Here is a 24,862-nt window from a genome sequence, read left to right on the forward strand (position 1 = left end):
AAATTAGTTATCCATGGTACACTCAACGCGTTGATTATGATATCGGGAACTTATATGGACAAGTTGTTTTGTTTCCTACTTTGGTTAATGAAACATGGCTACACCAAGCATTGAACACTACAAAAGAATTTACCATGTTAGGAAATTCATGGACCGACGACAAAAATCCGCTTGTCTTGAACATAGCGCGTGTGGATAATATTGGAGTTGTCTCGCTCGGGTTTGAGCTTAAATCTTTGTTAAATGTGTTTTCGGGTATTAAACCGTTTGGTGGTGGGTTGTATTTGGCTACCAAAGATGGGAAAGTTGTGAGTGACGGGATCCCAAACATGCGTGTTGTTGTTGAAGAAAATGCAACGATTTATTTCCAAATTTTGGAAGCATGAGGGGATAGAATCACAATGCGACTTAATTATGAAACGCCGAAATCGTATTTTTTTAACATTGAAGGAACAAAATATGTTGCCTACCCTTCCACACTTGACATTATTGGCATGCAAACGGTATGATTATTATTTCTTAAAGAAACTTTCATTTGATTTTACTTATAGCCTTATAAGCTAATTGCATTAAATGGTAACAAAATTTAACCTAACTTTAATAGCCTCAAACTTCTAAATTATTTTTTTGAACGACTAAATAATAAAAGTTATATGGTTTATTGGATTTTAATAATCCTTATTGATGATTGGTATTGACCGATAATAATTATTATTCATTTTATCACCACTGATGATCTCAAATTTCAAAAAGTTGACCACCAATGGTCTCTCTTTTATAAGGACAACAACGTTTTTTATTTCAAATTTCAAACTACTTTTTTAGGGCTTTGATAGGAAGGAGGATACAATTCGATTGATGTAAAACCTAACTCGAAACGGTGATCCAAACGACTTGTATTTTGTTTCAATTCGCGTGTTTGAACCTTCAATTAACAAAAATCAAGTTGTTTGGATCATATTTCGAATTAAGTTTTACATCAATATATTTGTATTCTCCTTCATATCAAAAGCCCTAAAAGATTAGTTTGAAATTCGGAAAAAAGTATAAAGCTGTTGTCCTTTTTAACAGGACCATTGGGGGCCAACTATTTAAAATTTAAGACCACTAGTGATAATAAAATGAATAGGGATCATATCGACCAATATCACTCAATAATAATTATTAAATCCAATAAACCAATATTAAACTCTATAAGTATTATATCCTTAACCTTCTATTTTACACCCTAAATTTCTAAACTTTTAAAAGGTTAATATCATTTATAGAAATATACTTTATCCATTTCTATATATTGAAAATAAAAAAAGTCTCCAATCACAAATTTAGCATATTAAAAAAAGTCTGAGTCCAATTTTGCTATATTAAATTCCATACCGTTAAGTTATAAAGCAGATACTTATGAATAAATATTTTAAATAATAACTCGTTACCTTTTAAATTCGTTAAAAGTTTAAAGTTTTTACTCTTTATGTAGGTCTTATGTATTGGCATTACCATACGATGAAGTGCAAAGCAAGATGCATCGAAATCTAGTTATGGTGTCGGTTATTTCGTCACTAATGATCGTTGCAGTTGTTTTATCTATCGTGCTAACGATGAAATCAACAACTAATGAAATGCGGCTAAAACTGCTCTTATCAAACAAATAGAAGTAACACAACAACTAGAGAGAAAGAGCAAGAATAGAAGCGTTGCATTTGAAACCGCAAGCCATGATATCCGAGCCTCGTTGGCAGCGATTAGCGGATCGGTAGAGTTATCGATCAGTGAGAATCATCAAGGTGCGGAGTTAGCCATGGACTTAAGAATTGTGGAATCGTCTACAGAGTATCTTCAAGGTAAGCATTATTATGAGTTATGATATGTTATTAAAGAATGAGTTGATTTATGTAAAGGTAAATGTAAATGGATTCATTATTAATATCATAACTTACTCTTAAAAGAAGGGCTAATTTGGGTAAAAAAAAGTTTGCAAATGGGTTATTAGGGTCAACCCAAATTAGGTGACCTCAAAGTAGAGGTGCATAAATTGGGTTTGCCTAATATTCGGTTTCGATATTAAACAGGGTTTGGGTATGATCGGGTATTTGAAAATCGGGTGTTGGCAGTATCCGAGTCGAGTTCGGGTTCAAGTATTGTCTATAAAAACCATACCCTATACGCCGGGTTCGGGTCGGGTATAAAACCAAGTATTCTAAATCCGAGTATTTGAATACCCTATTCTCGGGTATTGAAAAACCTCTATTTTCAAGTATAATTTTGGGACTACAATTTTTTTGGAGTATTTTTCGGATTACATAACTATTCTATTTCCGACTCAAATCACATCTTTATTTCACCACTATTTTAGGGGTGTTAAACACTCAAACCCTAACTTAAAAAACGTGTAAGACACGCGAACCTGAACTCTCATATTTATATTTTAAACTTACTTTTTTTTGCAACAAAAAAAATCCACATTTGTGTAAAACAATTCCATTTTAGTTATAAAATCTTATCTTAGTTTTCATTTTAGTTATATACGACATAAGAAACCCAACCAATTTAATTTATCACACAAAAATACCTTTAAAAAAATAATAATTATGGTATGAGTCAACCCGCAAACATGAACCCCACAGGTTGGACCTAAACTAACCCGAACTCATTTATACCAAACTCAAACCCATAAATTTCGTGTTAGATTCATGCCAGGTTTTAACAAACTATGACCCCGTTGCAGGTTTACTGAACTCGATTCTCGACACGAATAAAATTGAAGCCGGGAAGATGGATCTCGACGAAAAACCGTTCGATCTAGTCAAAGCCCTAGAGAATGTAGTAGACATGTTCTATCCAGTTGGTTTAAAAAAACAAGTTGATGTAATACTAGACCTACAACATGACATGTTGACCAAATATTCACAAGTCAACGGTGATGAACGTAGACTAAAACAAATATTAACAAACTTATTAAGCAATGCAGTCAAGTTCACATCCGAAGGACACGTAACTGTTGGTGTTCGAGCTCGTGCAGTAAACTCTACTACACAGAGCCCTGTAACCGGTTCTGGGGGCGGTCGGTTTTATGCTTTGTGAATCTTGATAGTGGTGATATTGAAGCGGGTGGTGAAGTTAGTTGTGAAGTTAACTGTATGGATTTTGTGTTTGAAGTTAATGATACGGGTATTGGTATCGCGAAAGAGAAACGAGATTCGATTTTTGAAAATTATGTTCAAGTTAAAGGACTGAACATGAGTTTGAAGGAACTGGATTAGGACTTGCTATTGTTCAATCTTTGGTAATATTACAAACTTTTTATTGTTTTGATTTTTAAAGTGCGAAAATGGTAGAAATCGTTAACCGTCTAAACAGTGGCGGTCCCAGGAATTATTTTCTTGGGGGGCGACATCGGGACTTAACACTAATTTTAATGGGGGCGATCGGGATTTTCACATACTAATAAAACTAAAAAAAATAAAAATTAAGGTGGGCGACCGCCCCCAACCTAATACATAGATCCGCCCCTGCGTATAAACCAGGGGCAGAACTAGGGTGTATCCACGGGGTGACCAGGATACCCCTCAACTTTCACGGCGAAGTGCAAAATTAGTTTTAGTTATTTTTTTTCTTTTTTTATGTATACGGATACCCTGAGCAAATATAATGATATCCTTAGGTCCAAAAATAATTTTTAGATACCAAGTCGAATTGGCATATTTGCGGGGGTGTGAATGGGTCGGTTCAGTTTTGGGCTAAAACCGAACCAAAAACCGAATTGTCGGTTTTTGAGTTTTTTTAAAACCGTACGTTTTGTTTTTTTATGTACAGGTTCTTGGTTTGGGTTCGGTTTGGCCTAAATTTTGTAGCTAGTTAATTATTAACGGTTCGGCCCAGAAAACCCGTCAAAATAGGCGAAAACGGACCAACACCCGAACAATATCCATTGACTTTATGTTTGACTTTAGCACTATATTAACAACAACACTTGTATACAGGTACGTTTGATGGGTGGAGAGATAAGCATAGTCGGCAAAGAACCCGATGAAAACGGGACATGTTTCAGATTTAATGTCATTTTTAAGGTTTCTCGGTCCGATCCACACGCCATTAGCGAAGATGAGAAGACCAACACGTCCTCCGGGTCAAACACTCCCTTTTGTAGTCCCATACGAAAAGAATCCAACTCGTCGACCGTCGTTCTCTTCATTAGTAGCGACGAAAGACGTAAAGTGTCACAAAAGTTCCTACGGGCCCACGGGCTTAAAGTACTTGCCACCAAAACGTTCTCGAGTTGTCCGAAACTCTCAAAGAATTAAAACAACCCGCGGGTAAAACATGCTCCCCGAGCTCTTATTTGAATTTAGGCATCGGGTATCTAACGAGGCCCGGTAGAAGCCCAAGGCCCAATAGAAGCCCGAGGCCCAGTAGGAGCCCAAAGGATGTTCCATTAAGTGCATTGGATGGGACGGATGTGTCACTGGCCCAAATGAATAATCGGGCCACTCTACCGGGCTTCATACTGCTTGTGGTGGACACAACCTGGGTCAACTTTTGGGAGCTATGTAAAGTGGTGGCCAAATTTAAAAAAGACTCAAAAGATGAATGTATTAGAGTTGTTTGGTTGGGCTTAAGGTGTATGCAAGCCCATGGTTTAAATGAGAACCAACTCCCACCGATGGATGTCGTCTTACCTATGCCGCTTCACGGGTCCCGTTTATACTCATTAATCGATATGGTACCCGAGTTTGGAGATAGGATGGCCCGGACCCCACCGCACGCGAACCGACACGAGCCCGAAAGACAAGTGGAGGTACAAGATATTATTAGGATATCACCAAACAAAAGCCCACTAAAGGGTAAGAAAGTGTTGTTGAGGATAACACTACTCAACAAATGATTGCTAAAAGGGTTTTTTTGAAAAATGGTGTAGTGTTTGACACGTGTACCAATGGGCAAGAGGCGTTGACTTTTGTATCTAAAGGGTTGACGGATCAAAGAGATATTGGAGCTTCACATATTTTGCCATATGACTATATCTTAATGGATTGCCAGGTAACCCTTTTTTTTATTATTTTAAGGCACGTTTTGGGCTTAAACTGAATCAAAAACCGAAAATTTTATTTTTTAGTTTATGAAAATCGTTCGGGTCTATTTTACCTGTTAATTAAAAGATTTAATTTTTCATTAAAAAGGGGATAGTGACACGTTGATGAAGCTTATTGCCCGTTTGCCTTTTATTTCGATGTAAGAAATGTGATTTTAAATTACAAAAATCTAATTATTAACTGATTATTACACATTTTTCGCTCTGCTTGCGGTGCACGCATATAATGTATATATGTGTGAACCCTCGGGGTGGGCAAAAGTGAAATTGCACCAATTTTGACGTTATATTACTAATTTCGTGAAAATAACGTTAAAAGTGGCGGAAGGTTAATCAGGCATCATGTGGTGGCGCTGATAGCCGAAAGACAAGGGTACATTCATCAATCGGCGGTGTCCTGATGGTTGAGTGTTATGTGCCTTATGCCCAAGGCTTGATGCAAAACTACTATCAAGCCGGGGGTCTCACCGGAAGCAGCCTCTCTATCCCTATGGGGTAGAGGTAAGGTTGTCTACATCTTACCCTCCTCAGACCCTACCATAGCTTTGTTATTGGTGGGATATACTGAGTACGATGATGATGAACTGATTATTACACATTTATATCTATTTTTTTTGCTACACGACTACGCGTCACCATCTATAGAAATTTATAATAAATTACTTAAAATCAGTTTTTTGGGTACGATTTGGTTCGGTTCCAGTTGGTTTAGTTCGTTTTTTTGTTGATTGTGTAACGGAAACCGGACCAAAAAATCAGTTTAACGAAATATTAGGAATTGGGTTTGGTTATTTATTCCATTTATGGTTCAGTTATTTCGGTTTCGTGCACACTCCTAGAGGCATCTGATTATTATTAAAAAAAAAGTGTTTTCGGTCAACCCATCTCCGTCTGACCCACATGCTAAAAAAGGGGACTTGTTTCAACATGACCGTGTTGACCCGATACCCAATCTTGTATTTTATTAACATCTAGAGGTATTATTTTAAGTTTATGACTTTATAGATGCCCGTGATGGACGGTTGTGAAGCGACGAGGCAGATACGACTAATGGAGAAAGATTATGGTGTTCACATCCCCGTTATCGGGTTAACAGCTCATGAAGAAGGTGAAGAATTAAACAAGTTCTTAAAGGAAATTGATATTCATGTTTCAAAACCACTAAATGAGCACAAGTTGTTGAAAGTGATTGAAGATCTTCATAGCATAAATTAATCTATGAATTTGTTATTAATTGTTTGCTTGTTGTACAAATTGTTTTGACATAGAGATCAGTTACTCTATATTCTTTGTTTATTGTTTGCAACAAGATTTGCACCAATTTTGAACTTGTTACAGTAAAAATATTTGGGCTTTTATTATTTGTTTTTAGGTTATATAACAATTGGTTTTTGGTTAATCGGTTCGATCTATTTGTTACATTTTTCGGTTTTTGGTTCAGCAAATAACCAAAATCAAATTTGGGCCAAAACTTTTACTTAAAAAATACATGAATTGAATGCATAAATACATAAATGAAGCATATAATACATGAACGGGTGGTATAATACATAAAGTACATGAAATGGAGGTATAAAAGCTATAAGTATATAAAAATATGAACGGTTTAGTTTGGTTAATTTTGGCTAACCGACGATTACCGATTTCCGATTAGCTTTGGCTTGGTTTTTTGGGCTTTGGATTCGGTTATAAAAGAAAGTTAAAATATATCTTAAGTTTTTTTTTGTTAAACCATTACACCTATTTGATAGTGACATGATAATACTTTTTGCATTATTTAGTTACTCCACTAAACATGGTCTAAGAAGACATGTTGCTTAATATAGTATATAGTTGATTTCTAGTAATTCTCTTGTCATGCTCTTGTATCCAATCCCAACATTATGGTATCAGAGCAATCCACGATGTGACCAATTTCTTCGCAAAACTTTCGATAATGGCAGGTAAAGAAACCAACTCAACGATTCCTATCTCATTGTTCAAAGGAGAGGTCTATGATTTATGGCAGATATGTATGAAGACAATCTTGATCGCACAAGATTCCTGGAAATTTTTGGCGGCATGATAGGATTGTGATCGTCGAACGCAATGGCTCTTAGTATCATTAAGCAAGGAGTTCACGATGAATTGTTCTCACGTATCATGGTTGTTACTACGTCCACATAAGCATGAGCATTGCGGGGTAATATCTGAAACATTTAATAATCTCCTATTGGATACGATACCGCTAAACAAGTATGGAAACAAAGTTAATTCATGGTGCGAATTGCACATGTTACAAGAAAGTACAATAGCATAGTCGTTTTATCCAGAAACCCTATATATAGTTCATCTAAAAGGCATACAGCGATGATTCGATGAACTCTTTAATAACTTTAATAACAAAGCCTATTACGTCAAAACAAATTTCTTTAGATCAGGAAGTGAATAGCAATACATCTTAACATTTATTATATAACATAGTCCAAGATATTTACTATCCTAGCTCCTTGTAAGACAACATGTAGTGATAACTAAGCGCATAAGGAGGTTTTGCGACAAGTGACGTTCTCATCGATAATAGCTAGTTTTGCAAAAAATGGTATAATGGTAAAAACCCTCAAAACCCGCTTGCAATCATGACCATTTCCTCCTCTCTCACAACATCTTGTTGTATATACAACGAACACCTCCATAACGTGCCTCACAACGAAGGCCACTACGGCAATTTCCAGCGCTAGAAAAACATATATAGATAGCTTATGTGTAGCTTATAAGTTATATATATATATATAGATAGCTTATGTGTAGCTTATAAGTTATATATATGTTTTTTTTAAAACAACCAACAAAGCCTCGCTATCCATGTACATCAACTGGGAAGGACCACCTACACCCGTGATCGTATACATAGTTGGGGACCCGGTCCAGCAAGGCCCATTGCGGTATAAAGTTGTTCATGAGTCGAGCCCGAGTAAAGCCAGAGTGGTTTCGAGCTTGTGCTCAATATTAAAGGAGACAGCTTAGCTAGGCTCGAGTTCGATTTTGAAGTTAAACAAGCCTAAGATCAAGGCAACGTGTCGAGCCGAGCTTAGGTAAATTTTGATTATGTTACAAGAATAAGTCAATTCAACTTAAGTTGTTTTAAATCAAGTTTTTTTTAACTAATTGTGTTCAAACTTTTTATCAAACGAGTCACGAGTCCAGTCTTCGATCCGCCCAATGAACACAAATAATATTCATCTATCTATTCTAGAGGTGCATAAATTGGGTTTTTCAAATACCCGGTCTTGGGTATGGAACCGGATTATGCATCGGGTTCATGTCGGGTATAGAACCGAGTATTCTAAAACTGGGAATTTGAACACCCTATTCCCGGGCATTAAGAACCCCTATTTTCAGGTTATTTTTGGCATTTATTCGGGTATAGATTATATTTTTTAAGAGGTTGCACTTTTTAGGGGTATTTCTGGGTATGTTTCAGGTAATTTCGAGTATATATTGGGTATTTGAAAAACTTGGTTTTGAGTATTGGAGAAACCTGGTTCCTGGTATGCAACGGGTTCCGGTTTTCGGGTATTACTGGGTATAAATCAGTCCATGTTCCGGGTACGGGTTTTGGTACTTAAATACATATCATATCCGTACCTTACAGGTAAGGTCAAGTACGGGTTAAGGTATTAAAAACCTGGTCCCAAGTACTTTTTTGGGGTCCGGATCCTACGTTATATTTCTCCACAAAGTCGACCCGATACGCATCAATCGATCAATCAATCCAGAAACTTGATTTCAGCTCCGTGAAATTGGATTCACACATGGTTCTTAATTCTGTAAATGATTCAGTTTTCCATTTCGATCGATCAGTTAGGAATGTGACTACATACGATTTGAAACCAATAAGTGAAGAGATTCATAAAATTGGTGTAAAAAATATTAAAAGTTTTGATGCTCATTGGAGATTGGATGAAGATTATATCAAATTGAGGTAATAATTTATTTATTTATTTATAAATGATTTTATATTTGATTATAAGAAAGTGAGTGTGGTTAACTAGTTTCTATCTGATTATTATTGTTATTTACACAAAATTGATTCTGATTATTAGGTTATATGATAGTTTGGTGTTTCTAGGGCTTTGAGTATAGTAAATTTGGCCTAGCTTTTATTTTTAGGCTTACGCTTATATTTTAAATTAGCTTATAGCTTATTTTCTGTTATTTGAGAAGTTCTTTTTAAGTGTTTGGACTGGCTTATATTCTGTAAGTTGATTTTGCGTCTTAATAAGTTGTTAAATCCACCATTCTTTAATTTGTTATGGTAATAAGTTGCTTCAATAATTGTTAATCCACCACCATTGAGGGTAAAATGGTAAATGAGTAACCTACACCCTTAAACAAATAGCCTTTTCAAATAAGCTAAAAAACCATCTTCAAATAAGCTTCTTAAAATTAGCTTATATAAGCTAATAAGCATAAGCTTAAAAAGCTAAACCAAACACCAAGTTAAGCTTATTTTGTTAAAATAAAGCTAAAAAAGCTAGGCCAAACACCTCCTGAGTTATGCTGAAACTGATTTTATTTATAAAAGGGAATATATCACAGAATAGTAACCAGGTTTCAAAAGTGTTACAATTAGGTCAATCGTGCAATTTTTCTTCAAATCGGGCCACTAAATCTTCAAATCGAACGTCTTCGAATTTTCCGTGCGTCAAGTAAGCAACGGAGAAGAAGATGTGGGGGTCGGAAAATGAAATGTATGTAGTTATGTTTAAAAAATTAAAAATACCGTTAAAATATATTAAAACTTAAAAACTAAAAATAAAATTCACGTTATTATTCCACATCAACATAAAAAAAAGGATAAAAAGATTTCCGTATTGAAACAAAAGAAAAGCATGCTAAAAAAACATGTTAAAACCTTTAAGTGGAGTGCATGCATGTTATATTTGATTATTTGTTAATGAGTGTTGTTAAAGATCCAAAATGGTATACGAAACACATGATCCGCTTATGTGCGTATCACCAATGAGAAAGGAAATTACTGTTTAATATTTGTGGTAAATCGTTTAATATTTCGGTAACTGTTCGTGTCGTATTTTCTTTCTTACATCATTCTGGTGTTGTTTGGGATTGCTTATTTGGTTATTACCTTTTGAGAGTAGTTATCTGTTTATTGCGTTTTCAAGTCGCAAATGATCAGTTTTAGGGCTTGATCGCGTATACTATGATTTATCTGACCTTCTTGGATCACATAGTCATTTTTTATAGTAAAATTTGGGGGGCATTTTCCATAATATATCTTACATAATTGGTGTTTTTAAAATACTCAATGCTCATCGAATATTTTAGTCGTTAAACACACGAATAACTACTTATTTATTATTTGGTGGTCATTTTACATGCAATTATCTAAATGATAAACATCTGATAATCAAATTGTCAGCACTAGAAACTGCAGAAGCACATACAAACACTATATTATATCATTTGGTATTTGCAAGTGAGATAAGCCGTTTTAAGGTGCTTATTTCAAAAGGCAATTAGCACATAAACAATTTTAATATGCTATCCCAAGCTCCTTATATATAAAATGCTAGTTTGATTTTTGTTTTCTTTGATTTTATTTACAATGGAATGCTATGTTTTCCGTATTTTTGAAAGTCGGCTAAAAAACGCGTGCAAACATTAAGATTTCTTTCCATATGGGCTCATTAAAATGTAAAGGAGTTGATATTTTGATATTTAACATCACACGTTAGTGGTCCCGCTCCCGCTAAAAAACAAAATCCGGATAAAACTGTTTGAAACCTAATTATAGTAATTTGTCTCGTTAAATATGGTTTCTATGTTATGTTCGTTTAAAAAATTTAGAAAATCTAGGTTTCTGTTATATAATAGTTTGCTATTCATAATCCATATTTAAAGTGTTATCTAATTACAGGGATATTATGTTGTGACGTGAACTGATTCTGTTAAATGTCTTGTTACGATTATACGAGGCCAAATGATGTAAGAGGTTGCCAAATGGAGAAGAGCTAAAGGTGCGTTTTATTGATTTATTCCCTATTTACTCTTTTGGATTGCATGCATGATGCTGTGATGTTAAAATGTTTTTGAAGTGCTCATGCATGATAAATGATTATTGTAAATGTGTTTATGCTGTTGTGTTTTGATAAGTTTTGTTGAAGTGGTTTTTGTATAATATTAAATATCAATTCTTTGAATGTACTTGATTTGTAAATGTATTAAGTTATGTTAAATGTTTTTATAGTGTTAATATCGGCTGAGCCAAAGCGGTTTTGGTTTTTGTTTCCAGTTCGGCATGTAAATACTAAATGTCATTATTGTATACCGATTTTCATGTCTAACAAGCATTTCAAGTCAAAGGTGTCAGTTTGACTTAATAGCAAGTCAAACTGTTGGTAGTTTTTACTAAAAGTTTTTGAGTTTAGTGCTTGTAATGGATTCATATTCGCTTATTTCCATGAAGCGGATTGCGTTGAATAGCCTTAATCATTTATGATATTACTTTATAAGGCCCCCCCCCCCTAATCGATAATTACTTTGACTCAAAGGTCAGCCATGATTACTTTGACCACACCCTTTTTTCTGATCACTAATTTTAATCTTTTACAATATCTCATTTTAATTCAAAACCCTGCATTTTTTTAGACAGAACTACAAATTTTGTCTTTTAAACATATGCAATTTATGGATCCGGTCCTTTAAAAAGTTTATTCGCAGGCGGTGTCCTTTACATGACATGTCTGTTTGATTTTTGTCCTTTTGACTAACTGGCATCCAAAAACCCCGTTAAGTATTGGCATGTGAGGGCACTTAAGCCTTTTTACGCATACTATTTAAGTATTTATAATTAAAAAACAAATTAAATATATTATCAGAAAAAGAAACTAAATATAATAAGTTAAACAAAAACCCCGTTGAGTCTTGGCATGTTTGGATTTAACTGAGTTTTTGGATGACAGTTAGCGAATGTATTTTGTCATATAAAGGATGCCGCTCGCAGATAAACTTTTTAAAGGACCTGATCCATAAATCGCATATATTTAAAGGACAAAATTTGTAATTCTGTCTTTTTTTTAATCATAACTTTACTTGGACCTACGATGTGGAACAATAAAGATATTACTTTAATTGTTACTGTCAGCTGGTTATTTTTGTTGGAATTTATTTTTAACGATCGAGTAACTGATATTTTTCTGGTTACATTCAGGTTTGGTCCTTAGCATATGAACATGGTTGATGCAAGTTTCAATTGGTCATATGTATCCCACCAAGGTAATATCAAATATTATGTATTTAGTGTATATGACACTTCACAGTTGTAATAAAAATTGTATATCTCATTTATAATATAGTTTGCAGGATGACAACGGCGAAGACTAGGGGTGGGAATTGTGACCCATTGGGTTGAATGAGTTGTATTAAAACGTATATAATGGGTCAGAATTGGTCAAATTAAAAAAATTTGATTGAAACGGGTTGACATTTCTCGAGTTTTTGTTTTTTTATGGAATGAGAAAAACAGAGAAAACTTTTTAGTATTTTTACTTTTAGTTTTTGATTTATATTTATAACTCGAAATATAAATCAAAAACTGAAAAAGTAAAAATACTAAAAGGTTTCCTCCGTTTTTCTCGTTCCAAAAAAAAAAAAAAAAAAGAACTCAAGAAATGTCAACCCGTTTCAATCATTTTCTTTTTTTAGTTTGACCCATTATATACATTTTAATACAACCCATTCGACCCAATGGGTCACATTTGCCACCCCTAGCAAAGACCATCAAATAATGTCAACGCAAGAAATGCTAGAAAATTCTGCTTCTGGTCAAAGACTCAAGGTCAACTCCCAAGAACCGTTGATGTCATTGCAGAAATGATTTGGATGTGACTAGTTTCAGGTCTGGTTCACAGTTCATGGGTAGCTTTATAACTTTGTTTTTCCACTTTATTAGTTATATCGGTTCGGTTATCGGTTATTGGTTATACGGGTCGGTTTTCGAATGCAAATTCCGAAGCACGAAACTGAACCATGGGTTATTCGGTTTTTAATGCAAAGAAGCTTTTAGACCCTAAAATGAATTTTTCTGGAAAAAAAAGAAGAATTATTTTAATTATATTTTAAACATTAAAAACCTATTTTAATTGATAGAAAAAGATAACCAACATTTTAACGTACCCGGCTCGTTTAGATTGTCGTTTTCCGTACTTTTTATTAAAACTAAACATATGCATGCATATATATGTGTATATATATAAGTTGTAAATTAATAAAGTTTTTTTTTACAAATAAAATTACTCCCTCCATCCCATTATAAGTGTCTTAGTTTGACTTTTCAAGTCTTTCTTTTGCAACCTTGACCGTAAATATTTTTGTTTGTGTCATATAATACTTGATGAAAATTATATCAATGTAAAATACATTTAAAACACAATTCATTCATATATTTTACATCAAGTATTATATAACACAAACAAAAATATTGTCGGTCAAAGTTAAACAAGAAAGACTTGAAAAATCAAAGTATGACACTTATAATGGGACGGAGGGAGTATTAGATAAGTCTTTAACTTAAAATAAATATTTAAAACTGTTGAAAAGAATATAAAGCAGTTGGAATCTTGTGTTAAACTGGAAACCGAAAACCAAAAAATAAATAAAAAAATCAAGATCAGTTGGTTTTCAAAAACCAAATTTTTCGGCTTTTGGCTTGGTTTGAGCCCAAAAACGACCCATGCAAACCCGTATTGCTATTTGCAGTCATACCTTTGTAATAATACATAAATAGCCATATCTGTATATAAGTAAAAACACAGGTGCTCTCATTTAACAACTTTGTTTACAATAAGCTTGTGGACTTTTTAAAATGTCAACATCTGAAAGCTAAAGCAAGAAAACATATTTTTCTAATGGCGAGGTTGTGTCTTGTTAGATTGTTCCTGAGGAGGAACCGAAGGGCTTTCTTTTGGACCATCCGGTTGTGCCTTTTTCGATCTAGGACCGGATGAGCCTTCGGTTGCATCATCAGGTTTATGAGTCCAAGGAAATGAATGCTCGGGATCGTAACAGTAATCCAAAAATATTTCTTCACCCTCTTCAATCCGCTTTTTTGCGAATATGCCAATACGATCTTCTCCTCCCACTTTTATTACCTGCACATAATCAGTTGGATTCATTATCAGTGTTTTATTTTATTTTATTTTGAATCAAAACATTTAAAAAAGTTTTATCTGCTTATAAAACAAGGTTTAACAAAAGATAATTAGTTTTTCGAGTTTATTTTCTAAAGCTTGAGCTCGGCTCGTGGGTTGTTTTTCAGGCTCAGGCTCAGGCTCGGCTCGTTTATTATTTATTAATTAATTTATATTCGTTTTTTAAAATTATTTTTATGTATTTGAAAAAAGTCTTAAACGGACCTAAGCTCGGCTTGAGTCTGTGTAGTACCTTAAACGAGCCAGAGCTCGGCTCGAGCTCGGATGCGGAGCGTGAAATTAATACATAAAAGTCCACAAAAGGTAAACCTTAAAGTCAAAAGGCTCGTTAAGGCTCAAAGAACCTAAACGAGCTTCCCATACAAGGCTCAAGCTCGATAACTAAACAATCTTTATTTAAGGAACGGGCTTGGCTCGAGCTCAAATCCCGGCTCGTTTTGAGCTATTTATCGCTGCGAGCTCGAGTAGCTCGCCTAGTTTGAACAATCAGTCTAAAAAAGAAAGACGCACATACCCTTGCATAACAGTTGGGATTTGACGATGATTAGCGAATTTTAGCTTGTTCCCTTGTCGATATGAATCGATGACATACTGCATGCATACATATAACTTGACTTGAGTTTCAAATGCTATTCTTATACAAATACCGTGATTGCGAATAATAGTAATAATTAATAAATACTTGCCTCGTCATTCAAATTAAAAAGATACGAGTTAGCAAAGTCATATAACACGCCTCGCAGATCTGCTTCTTCATGTGAGATAAGTTCACCAGTATATTTTTATTCGCCAAGAAACTTGTCTCTCTCAACGGCGTGCTAAAAACATAACCATTAAATTTTTATTTAAATCTATGAAAATCTTAAAGACACAAATAGAGTATTAGATTTGGGAGTACCCTAACAAATGCTCCCCATCCAGCAACATCAGATACACCCATCAGAATCTGAGAATAACATTTTGTACATAAGTTGTGTTAATACATTGATATTAGTAATGTTTAGTGGCGTAGCCAGGATCTTTTCCTTCGGAAATTTTGGAGGGACGGACGACCGATTGTTTATCATTAACATTCAGGTTTTTAAGTCCCGCCTGATTAAGCGGTTCAGGTCGTGTCACATAACAAATATAGGAGAAATTAAATTATTTTTAATTGAAATGCGGTTATAATTTGTTGTCAAGGTTTCAAAGGGTTCGGTGTAAACTTTTCTATGGGTTTGATGTTGAAATAGACAAATAAATAACACTAAAAAAACTTTTTATACATGTTCGGCTGAATGCGTTTCCCTAAAAACTGTCTACGCCCTGTTAGTGTTATGTATAAAGATATTAAAGAAGTGCTCACCCTTTGTTTTTTCCTTTGAAGAAACCTCATATTACCACATTGCCCTTCATCACCTTTGCTTTGTGGCTCACCTAGTGAGCCACCACCACAACTGCAATGTAACAACAGTCAATGTTTAACATATCTCAAAATAAGAAACTAGCATGTATTGTATTGTACACGGTATATTCAAGCTGTCGATCATTTTGTCGGTCCAAAAAACATTAATAGGTAAGATTCAACTAGTTTATATCAAAATGATTGTGGCGTATTGGTGTGTGAAGTGAATCAAGTAAACGAGGTGCCTAATGGTATGACTAAACTGATCTAGCGATGCATAACGTGATATTTTGTACTTTTCATGCGATGTGTTCTTCTAAATCTACTTTAAAATCAAGTCACTAAGCGCCCAATGGTCTAACCAAACTGATATGATTGCAAACCTTAAGGTTTGAGACCTGACTTGAGCCTTTATATTAATGCTCGAGCAGTCGAGCTTGTGCTCGGTTAACTATTTAATACTTTTTGGGCCTGCCCAATTATACTTGATTATTCGTATTAAAATTCTAAATAATGGTAATTAACTCAATATTTTTTAACTCACTTGATTCTACTAGATACTTTCATGGTCAACCTGATCTTATTTTTTTTGAATGGCGAAGTTACAATACTTATTCGATACTCTCAAAACTCTAATATATATACGTCTCTTGCATGGGATAGAACTTAGGAATCTCACTAAGAGGCAAGAACCTCTATCAAGTGAGCTAGTCCCACGTTGGCATGGTCAACTTTATCTAACCGCTAAGGGCAAATATGTAAAATGGCTAAAGTTATATACGATTCACGTGTTTTATGAGCAGGGTATCTCAACAATTGAGCTTGACTTAGAAGATCCGCTCATTTAGTTTGAGCTCAACTTCGTTTCCAACTTAAATAAAGTATATTACCTTTCGACTCAAGCATGCCTAGTTAAGACCCTGCTAAAGTTTTTAAACCTTATTATTGTTAAATAACTATATATTTATATCATGAGGTAATTATTTAGTTAGTATGTAATAATACATTGTGTTTATAATTTGAAACTAAAATCAAATTTCACTTATAAAACTATAAAAGTGCAAATATCATGCTCTAGAAACACCACTAGACCACTACCATCTTATGCACAACTTCTATTCATCACATCAATTTATCAGTCATACAATATACTGCTATAAATTATTTTTTAAGGGCTGAATACAATAAAGGGTTGATTAATGATTAGTAAGGCAGAGAAAATATATATAGCATTCTCTCTAAATAAGTTCATTATCTTTTTACATAAAACCTATTTGAAGTTACTCCTTTAGATAAAACAATCCTTAAATATTTGTAAGCTTAAAACTATAGACCAACCCATTCACGCCCTACTATTTTAGGGGTGAAAACGACCTAAGCCGAGCTCGAGTAAGCTTGAGCTCAGCTCGTTTTGACTTAAGAGAGCTCAAGCTCGGCTTGTGAATTGCTTTTTCAAGCTTGGGATTGGCTCGGGCTTTGCTCGTGTATTATTTTTTTTAATTAATTTATATGTGTTTTTAACTATTTTTATATATTTTGAGAAAAACTTTAAGTGTACCTAAGCTCGGCTTGAGCTTGTGTAGTACCTTAAACGAGCCAAAGCTCGGTTCAAGCTTGTGTAGTACCTTAAACAAGCCTAAGTTTGGCCCGAGCTCAATTATGAAGTGTAAAATTTATACATAGAAGCCCAACCACTAAACTATAAAGTACACAATGCCTGTCATGGCTCAACAAGCCTAAACGAGCCATACAAGACTCTAGCTCGGGCTCGATAACTAAACTAGCTTTATTTAAGTTATGTAGCTCACGAGCGGCTGGGCTCGTTTGCTTTAACACTAAGACTTGGAAAGGACTAGTTTCGACATGTCCCTCGTACATATTTTTTGAACTTAAGAGTGTAATCGAGTTAAGTCAACTTACAAACTACTCAAAAGTATTCGAATAGACTCGATGAGTCGAGTATAACACAATCTCAAAGTACATGAATAGAGTTCTAAAGTATTTGAATACTCAACACATACATTCACAAACGCATGTAATTACACGTACTACATAACGAGTTAAGTAGAACTTGCAACCATTGTTTCAGTTTGTACTACTCTTGATCGGTACACATAATCGAGTTTAGCCAAGGACATAGTCTACAATAACTTAATAATAATATTCTCCATGACCAATTGTTACACATATAGTGACTAAGATATAGTGACTAAGTGAAAGATTAATAAACAACTCAAGAAAACAATGTGACAATAAGCTCATAATGAATCAGAAAGCAAACAAATATATCATTATCAATGAATAAATGTCATAATATGTAATCAAGTCTCATATACTCTATAGAATATATTATATATAAAGAAAACATTAGATATATATTGATGATTACTGCCTTAATCACCTACCTCACCCAACAATTTCGACAGATATCGGGGTCACATTCACGACGCGTTGCATAACGCGGGCACTGCTGGCTTCTACATTGACCCTTAGCGCAGTAGCATCCCCTAAACCGATTCTTGCAGCTCTTCGAGCACCTAAAATTAACATCATATAATGTATAGAGTTAAGAGTCCGTTACATTTTGTAGCAAAGAATAGCGTGTTGAAAATATTACATACCCGCAATATTTTTCGCATCGTGTGGAGTTGTTTAAGCAGAGACAATCCTTTCCACATATGGAGTTGCATGAACATGGATTGTGTTGTTTGTTTAAGTTTGGATGCTTTCCTTTACCCTTTGTTTCACTTGATGATGCTAAAGTTTCTTGCTCCTAATTAACATAAAAGAATGAGTTGATTTTGGTACAAATAAATTGTATACGGGAAGCGGCGTAGCTTGCTGCCTGCTTGCCTCCTGTTTCTAGGGCTGTCACTTTTACCCAAAACCCGAAACCCAACCCGAGAAAACCCACCCGAGCCCGGACCGAAGTAATTCGGGTTGGTTCTTGGGTCCGAATTCTAGGTTTCTGGTCAACCCAAATAAACTTTTAGTTTTAAAACCATATATAATTTTAGGTATTATAGGCTAAACCTTAGCCGTTGACGTTATCAGAATTTAGTCCAAATCGATTGTTCTGATTCCACCTATTATAAATCGATTGTTTATTGTTTATTAATGTTTCAATGTATGACTAAAAGCAACTATAATCCAACACCATAATCACAACATACTGAAGACAAATTTGTCAGCCTTGTTTGTTATGGTTGAACTTCGTTAAATTTTACTCTTTTTTAAGGTGTTTTATCGGTTTATTTTTGATTTGTTATTGGTTTATTTACATTACGAGTAAAAAAATATGTTACATTTAAATTTAGCAATGTAGTTTTTTTCCTAAGATACTCGAAACCCGATTAACCTAACCCGAACCTGAAGAAACCGTGAGAGATTTGGGTTGGGTTTCGGGTCTGGATTAAAAATTTTGAAACCCGAAGAACACCCATGCCTGTTTCGATGAAATCTTTACTTTTCAGTTTTATTAATAAAAATTTGAACCAAAATTCCAACTTATGGTCACAATTAAAAAAAATATTTATGGGTTCATTTGGGTCACTATAAGTTAGTCAACGGGTCAACTCAAGTTTACTCAAATTAGTCAACATGTCAAAACGGGTTAGCAACACCCATGACCATTATTCATGCTTACCGGAGTGATTACTGGGTGGTCATTGCCATGAAGTTTACAACCGAACTCCTACAAGGAGACAAGCGTTTAATTAGCATACAGTTAGTTAACCGAATCTAATAACAGATAATGCATACACGCAAAACTCATTTACCAAACAACGTCTACAGAATGACGCATTGATGGCATTCTAGTTAACTACTTGTTTATCTTTTTTCTTAAGCCTACTAAGTTCCTCCTGCAAAAGAAATATAACTGACTAATTTAAAAAAAATCAATGTGAGTTACATAGTTATAGGTTTTAAGTAAATTACTTGAATTTCAGAAGTAATCCGACCAATGGCCCGTGCCAGGGTTTGAACCACGCTCTCACTCGGTTCTTGATCTTGGCTAGCCATCCTAGAGAATTAACAAAAGATTTAGTAACTATAGAGTTATATCACCTAAAAACATTTTTTGCAAGATTTATACATATGTTAGTGTTATATATATTTACCTTATGATACGTTTTTCACCCTCCGAAAATTCAAGTTTTTCTTCACGTGGAGCGGTAATATGATCAGGATAGACCATGGCCTCGCCCCCGATCCGATCATAATATATCCGCCTTTTCCCTTTGACCGACTGATCCTCGGCCATTTTCTGGTTTCTGTAACATATAAAAAAGAGTGTCATAAACTATATATATATAGGGAAGGTTCATATACATTTTAATATTAACATGAGAACGTAGGAAACAATACCAATTTAATACAAAATGAGAACGTAAGAAACAATACCAACTACAATAGCAATCTACATAAACAATTATTTATAATAACAAAGAAAAAAACCTAAAAATTACAACAAAAGAATCAAAATCAAGAACAAAGTAATACCAACAAATACTTATAACAGCAAAAGAAAAAATCTAATAATAACAACAAAATATTAATCAGCAAATACTTTTAACGTCTCATAATAGAAAATTAGCAAATACGAACAAAAAATAACAGCAAACAGCTATAAAAATAAACCTAATAATAACAGCAAATTAGTTCCCACTGTTTTCATGTTAAGAATAAAATATATTAGATCATATTTCTATAACATGATGATACTTGTAGTATAATACGATAGCATAACTTAAACTTAAACATCAAATGAAGACACACCTGGTGGTATGCACATAAGTTGTAAAGTGTGGTTGTTTATGATGCATAATTGGAAGATTGGCGGTTACAGGTAAACCGATTATGTCTTCGTCGTTGTTGAAATATTGAGCAAGTGTTCTTTGATCTTTTGCGGGTATTATCTTCATGGGAAATCGCATCCTTAACGAAAGATTGTTTTCTGATTTTTTTTGGTTTTCAGACATAAGATGCGCGGCTATACCACGCTCTACTTCTTTTTCGTTTTCCTTGATTTTTCCCTGGTAATTAACTAATGGTTAGTTTCACATTTACATGACATAAAAATATAACAAAGTTAAATTATCAGCACACTGCACACCAATGATCAATATTTAATAACAAAAAAACAACATACAATGTCATACATATATATATATATATATATCAAAGTACTTTATATATAAAGATCAACTTACTTTAACAGAAACAAGCCTTTCTGCTTGAATATCTTTTTTAAGTTGACTTATCTTGCTTCTTAACGATGTTAAACCGGTAGCCCTTCGTTCTTCCTGCGATTGCTGTCAACGAAAAAAATAATGGTTCAGATGGCAATCATGGCATGTTAATAACTATTTGGAACACACAATTAAGCATGACTAGAAAAATACATTTTGCTTGTATAATCAAATTGAAAAACCTCAAATGAACACATACATTAAACTTTAAAATTCTTCACTTGTAATATATCAAGAAACACAAACATGTATTCTTCTTTTGATTAAAAGTTTTCAAAATTGCACGGTTCGGTTTGGGTCGGTTTTGGTTAAAACCAAACCGAAACTTTTGAAAAGTGTTCGGTTTTTGTTTTTCCGTTTGGGGTTTGGTTCCGGATTTTTTGGTTTTGTAATTTGAGCTTGAAAATTTGGGGCCGAAAGAAAAAATTGGTCAATAATGAAAATCATTTTTTTTAATTAATTACTAATTCTTATTATACATTTAAGCTAAAATATTTGAGTTATTTATTTGTTAAATTCTTATAATACTTAAAATAAAAAATAACAATCTATAAATCCGGTTTGGTTTTGTGTGGTTTTCTTTTTTGTTTTTGTTACATGCAAAACTAAAACCAAACCGAAAATTTAGTTTTTACAAAAACATAAAATCAAAACATCATTTTTTGTTTCAACTTGTTTATTTCTTTATTTTTTAGTTTTTAGTTTTTTGATTTGTTTTTTTTCGGTTTCATGCACATCTATATCAGTCATCGTACATCAATCTGAAAATTCAAGTGATCGGTTATTGTACATAAATCCGATTAATCAAAAGTTGATACACATATAGACCATAACAAAGAGAGAGAGAATAGACCTTAGAGTTAGATGCATCGTTGCCGGTGAAACTGGAAGCCATAATCGACAGTGACAACGCGATCGGAGAAGAATGTATTAGAGTGTTTGTGAAGTTGATGATTTGTGAAGACTCTTATGAAACTTGAGTAGTGTATTTATAGCCTAAAGTATTATAACGTATATCATATTTAACTATAGTTAATGATTTATAGTTTATGAATTATCACATGATTAACTATGGTTAAATTCATATCACATGTTACATACTCTTATTTAACTTTATAGAATCATAAAAAATAACATGAAATAACAGCTAATATTAACTAAATATAGTGTAAAATTAAATGGGGGCATTAAATTGTTAGTTAGGATGATAAATATTACAAAGTAATAATATTACATATGATCATATCTTATGTATGTAATGTAGCTTTATCAACTATAATTGTATTAAATGCAAATATATTCTAAAAGGTGTTTGCATTTAATAATGTAACATATTTGAGATATATCTTTATCTTGGTGAAATGACGAATCAGGGTTTTAATCCTGTGTTCGAACCTGACAAGGCGAGGGTTTATGAATTCCTTTCGGTTCCGCGAATCAGGGGTACTATTCACGGGGGTCGAGGAATCCACCTTGGACATAGCCCGAAAATGATATGTTTACACGTGAGATTATCTGCCGTTCAAAATAACTAAATAAATAACTAAATGACCATTTTTCTTTCTAAAATACGTGTAAATCATATGTATGATTTTTCTTTTAATTTAGGTTTTAATGAGTTATATTATATCACATAAAATCATTTTAGGTTAGACACCAGGGTTGTTTGATAGCCTCTTAATTAATTCCATTAAGAATCGATCTCTGAATCGGTAGGTAAAGTGTGTTTGGTTCACTAAAAAACATATTTAATGATGCATGGAGCCTCTTAATGATAAAGTTTCAGAGACATGCTGAATGATTTAGAGCTTTTAATGGTTTAACACAAAATGTTCTTAATTAAACATGTTAGGTGTTAGTGAGTTATGGTTCATGATACTCCCACTAACTCATTGTTACAAACCTTGACAAGATTTATTATGTGTTAATGAGTTGTATTAGGTTATACTAAGTAATTTCATGTTATAAAAAGTTAATTGTTAATTTGTTATCGTTGATGATACGTCAAATAACTCAACATTGTGGGTCGAATTTTGTGTTAATGGTATGGATTATGTTACTCTAAGTCATTGTTAGGTAATAAAAAATCATGTTAGGCGTAAATGAGTTATGGTTAATAATGTCTTCACTAATTCCCTATAACGGGTCTTAATCGGCTAAGTTATTATATGATAATGCACATGTAAAGTTCATATTGTGTGTAACATGAGCGGATAAGTTGAATTTGTCACAAACACAGATGAAGGATTCAAGTCCATGTCTAGCACACTGTAGTTTCAAGACCACCGATTCCAACAAAGATTAAGTGATATCCAAGAAAATCGGGTGCTATATATCAACAAGCGTTACCATCGGAAAGAGATTTCGAGCAAAGAATATAAAGACATGAGAGCTCTGAGACTGTATTTAATAAAGATTTTCAAACGGATCATCAACGGAAAATGACTTTTTCTGACAACTTTCTACATATTATCCAAAAAAATCTTATAAACTAATCTTGAGATAGATCCATAATAAAATATTCATCGCGGATTAACTTCTATGACAAATACTGAATCTTATCCGGATAATTACCAAAGGATTATCAGCTAGCTTTAAAACTTTATACATGTATAAATGAGAGTGAAGTGTAGGGGTGTGCTTCGTGTAGTCTTTGGCTAAAACCATACCAAAAACCGTTTGGTTTCGGTATTTTCGGTTCTTCTATGGTTTTTTCAATTTGAGTTTGAAAATTTTAGTCCGAAAAAAAGGTTGGCAAAAAATAGTGAATTTAGGTATAAATAATTTTAATAATTGTTAACTAAAAGACTATTATACATTTGACCAAAAATATTTGAGTTACATATTTATTAAATTTTATAAAGTACTCCAAATAAAAAAAATTAAAAATTTAGGAATTCGGTCTGGTTCGGCTTTCATTACATGCAAACACCGAACCGTTAGTTCGGTTTTTAAAAAACATAAACAAACCGTATGTCTTTTTTTATTCAGTTTTTCCGGTTTCTTGCACACTCCTAATGGAAGTGTAACTAGGGGTGTTCATTGGATCGGATAACGGATTATTCGGGTTATTCGGTTCGGGTTATTCGGATTTGAAAATTTTTAGACCTTACCCGAAATCCGATCGGATCCGAATTAGGAATATTCCTATCCGATCCGAATCGATCCGAATTCAATTCGGATAATATCCGAATAATCCGAAATTATCCGAATAATCAAAAATAAAGCTAAAAAAATTTCTATTTTTTTGTTCATAACATTTAATTGTTAGAACCACAATAAACATACAAAACGGAAAATACGAATTACTCTTAACATAAATTTAAAGTTTAAACTTTAAATAATAGTCTAAAAATATACCAAACCGGAAAAATACCATTAAAAACATGTTTTTTATTCGGATTAATCGGATATCCGAATAATCCGAATTTTTTAAAATTCCATATCCGAATCCGATCCGAATTACTTATTTGGATATTCGGATTGATCTGATCCGAATATCCGAATACGAATTCGGATCGGTTTATTTGGGTTTCGATTTCGATTCGGATTTTGGTTTTTTTTGGATTTCGGATTTTTTGAACACCCCTCAGTGTAACATCAAATGTTATCAATAGTATTTTTTTTCCTTAATACAAAAATAACCACAAATTTTGAATATACATACAAAAACATTCAACAATATGAGTAATAAGAATCTGAAAATTAGTAAAACACAACATATGACCATTTCTTTAAGAATCTTCTTTTGAAAATTCAAAAAATAATTAATAAAAAAAATACAAATGAATGTTATACTTTTTCTTGAACATTAAGTGACTCATTGTCATTGTCATTGTCATTGTCATTGTCATTGTCATTGTCATTATAAGCACTAACTTGTTCAACCTTTTGGTATAGCAAAACAACACCAAACCAAATGAGA

At 33.5% G+C, this 24,862-nt stretch overlaps 1 protein-coding gene and 1 pseudogene across 1 annotated transcript; one reads left to right on the top strand and one right to left on the bottom strand.

Annotated features, from left to right (window-relative positions):
- The first annotated feature begins 1,798 nt into the window (after positions 1-1,798).
- LOC143601718 (histidine kinase CKI1-like) lies at positions 1,799-6,304 on the top strand. The gene is made up of 7 exons (XM_077079044.1): positions 1,799-1,841; positions 2,726-3,061; positions 3,157-3,221; positions 3,981-4,275; positions 4,350-4,841; positions 4,916-5,037; positions 6,095-6,304. Exons 1-7 carry the CDS (start codon positions 1,799-1,801, stop codon positions 6,302-6,304), a joined length of 1,563 nt encoding a protein of 520 aa, XP_076935159.1.
- Positions 6,305-13,995: 7,691 nt separating this feature from the next.
- Positions 13,996-21,832, bottom strand: LOC143601719 (uncharacterized; annotated as a pseudogene).
- Positions 21,833-24,862: the final 3,030 nt, after the last annotated feature.

The sequence above is a fragment of the Bidens hawaiensis genome, unplaced genomic scaffold (genome assembly GCF_021521415.1).
Source record: "Bidens hawaiensis isolate Kalapana, Puna unplaced genomic scaffold, B.hawaiensis_p1.1 tig00056998_1, whole genome shotgun sequence".
NCBI lineage: Eukaryota > Viridiplantae > Streptophyta > Magnoliopsida > Asterales > Asteraceae > Bidens > Bidens hawaiensis.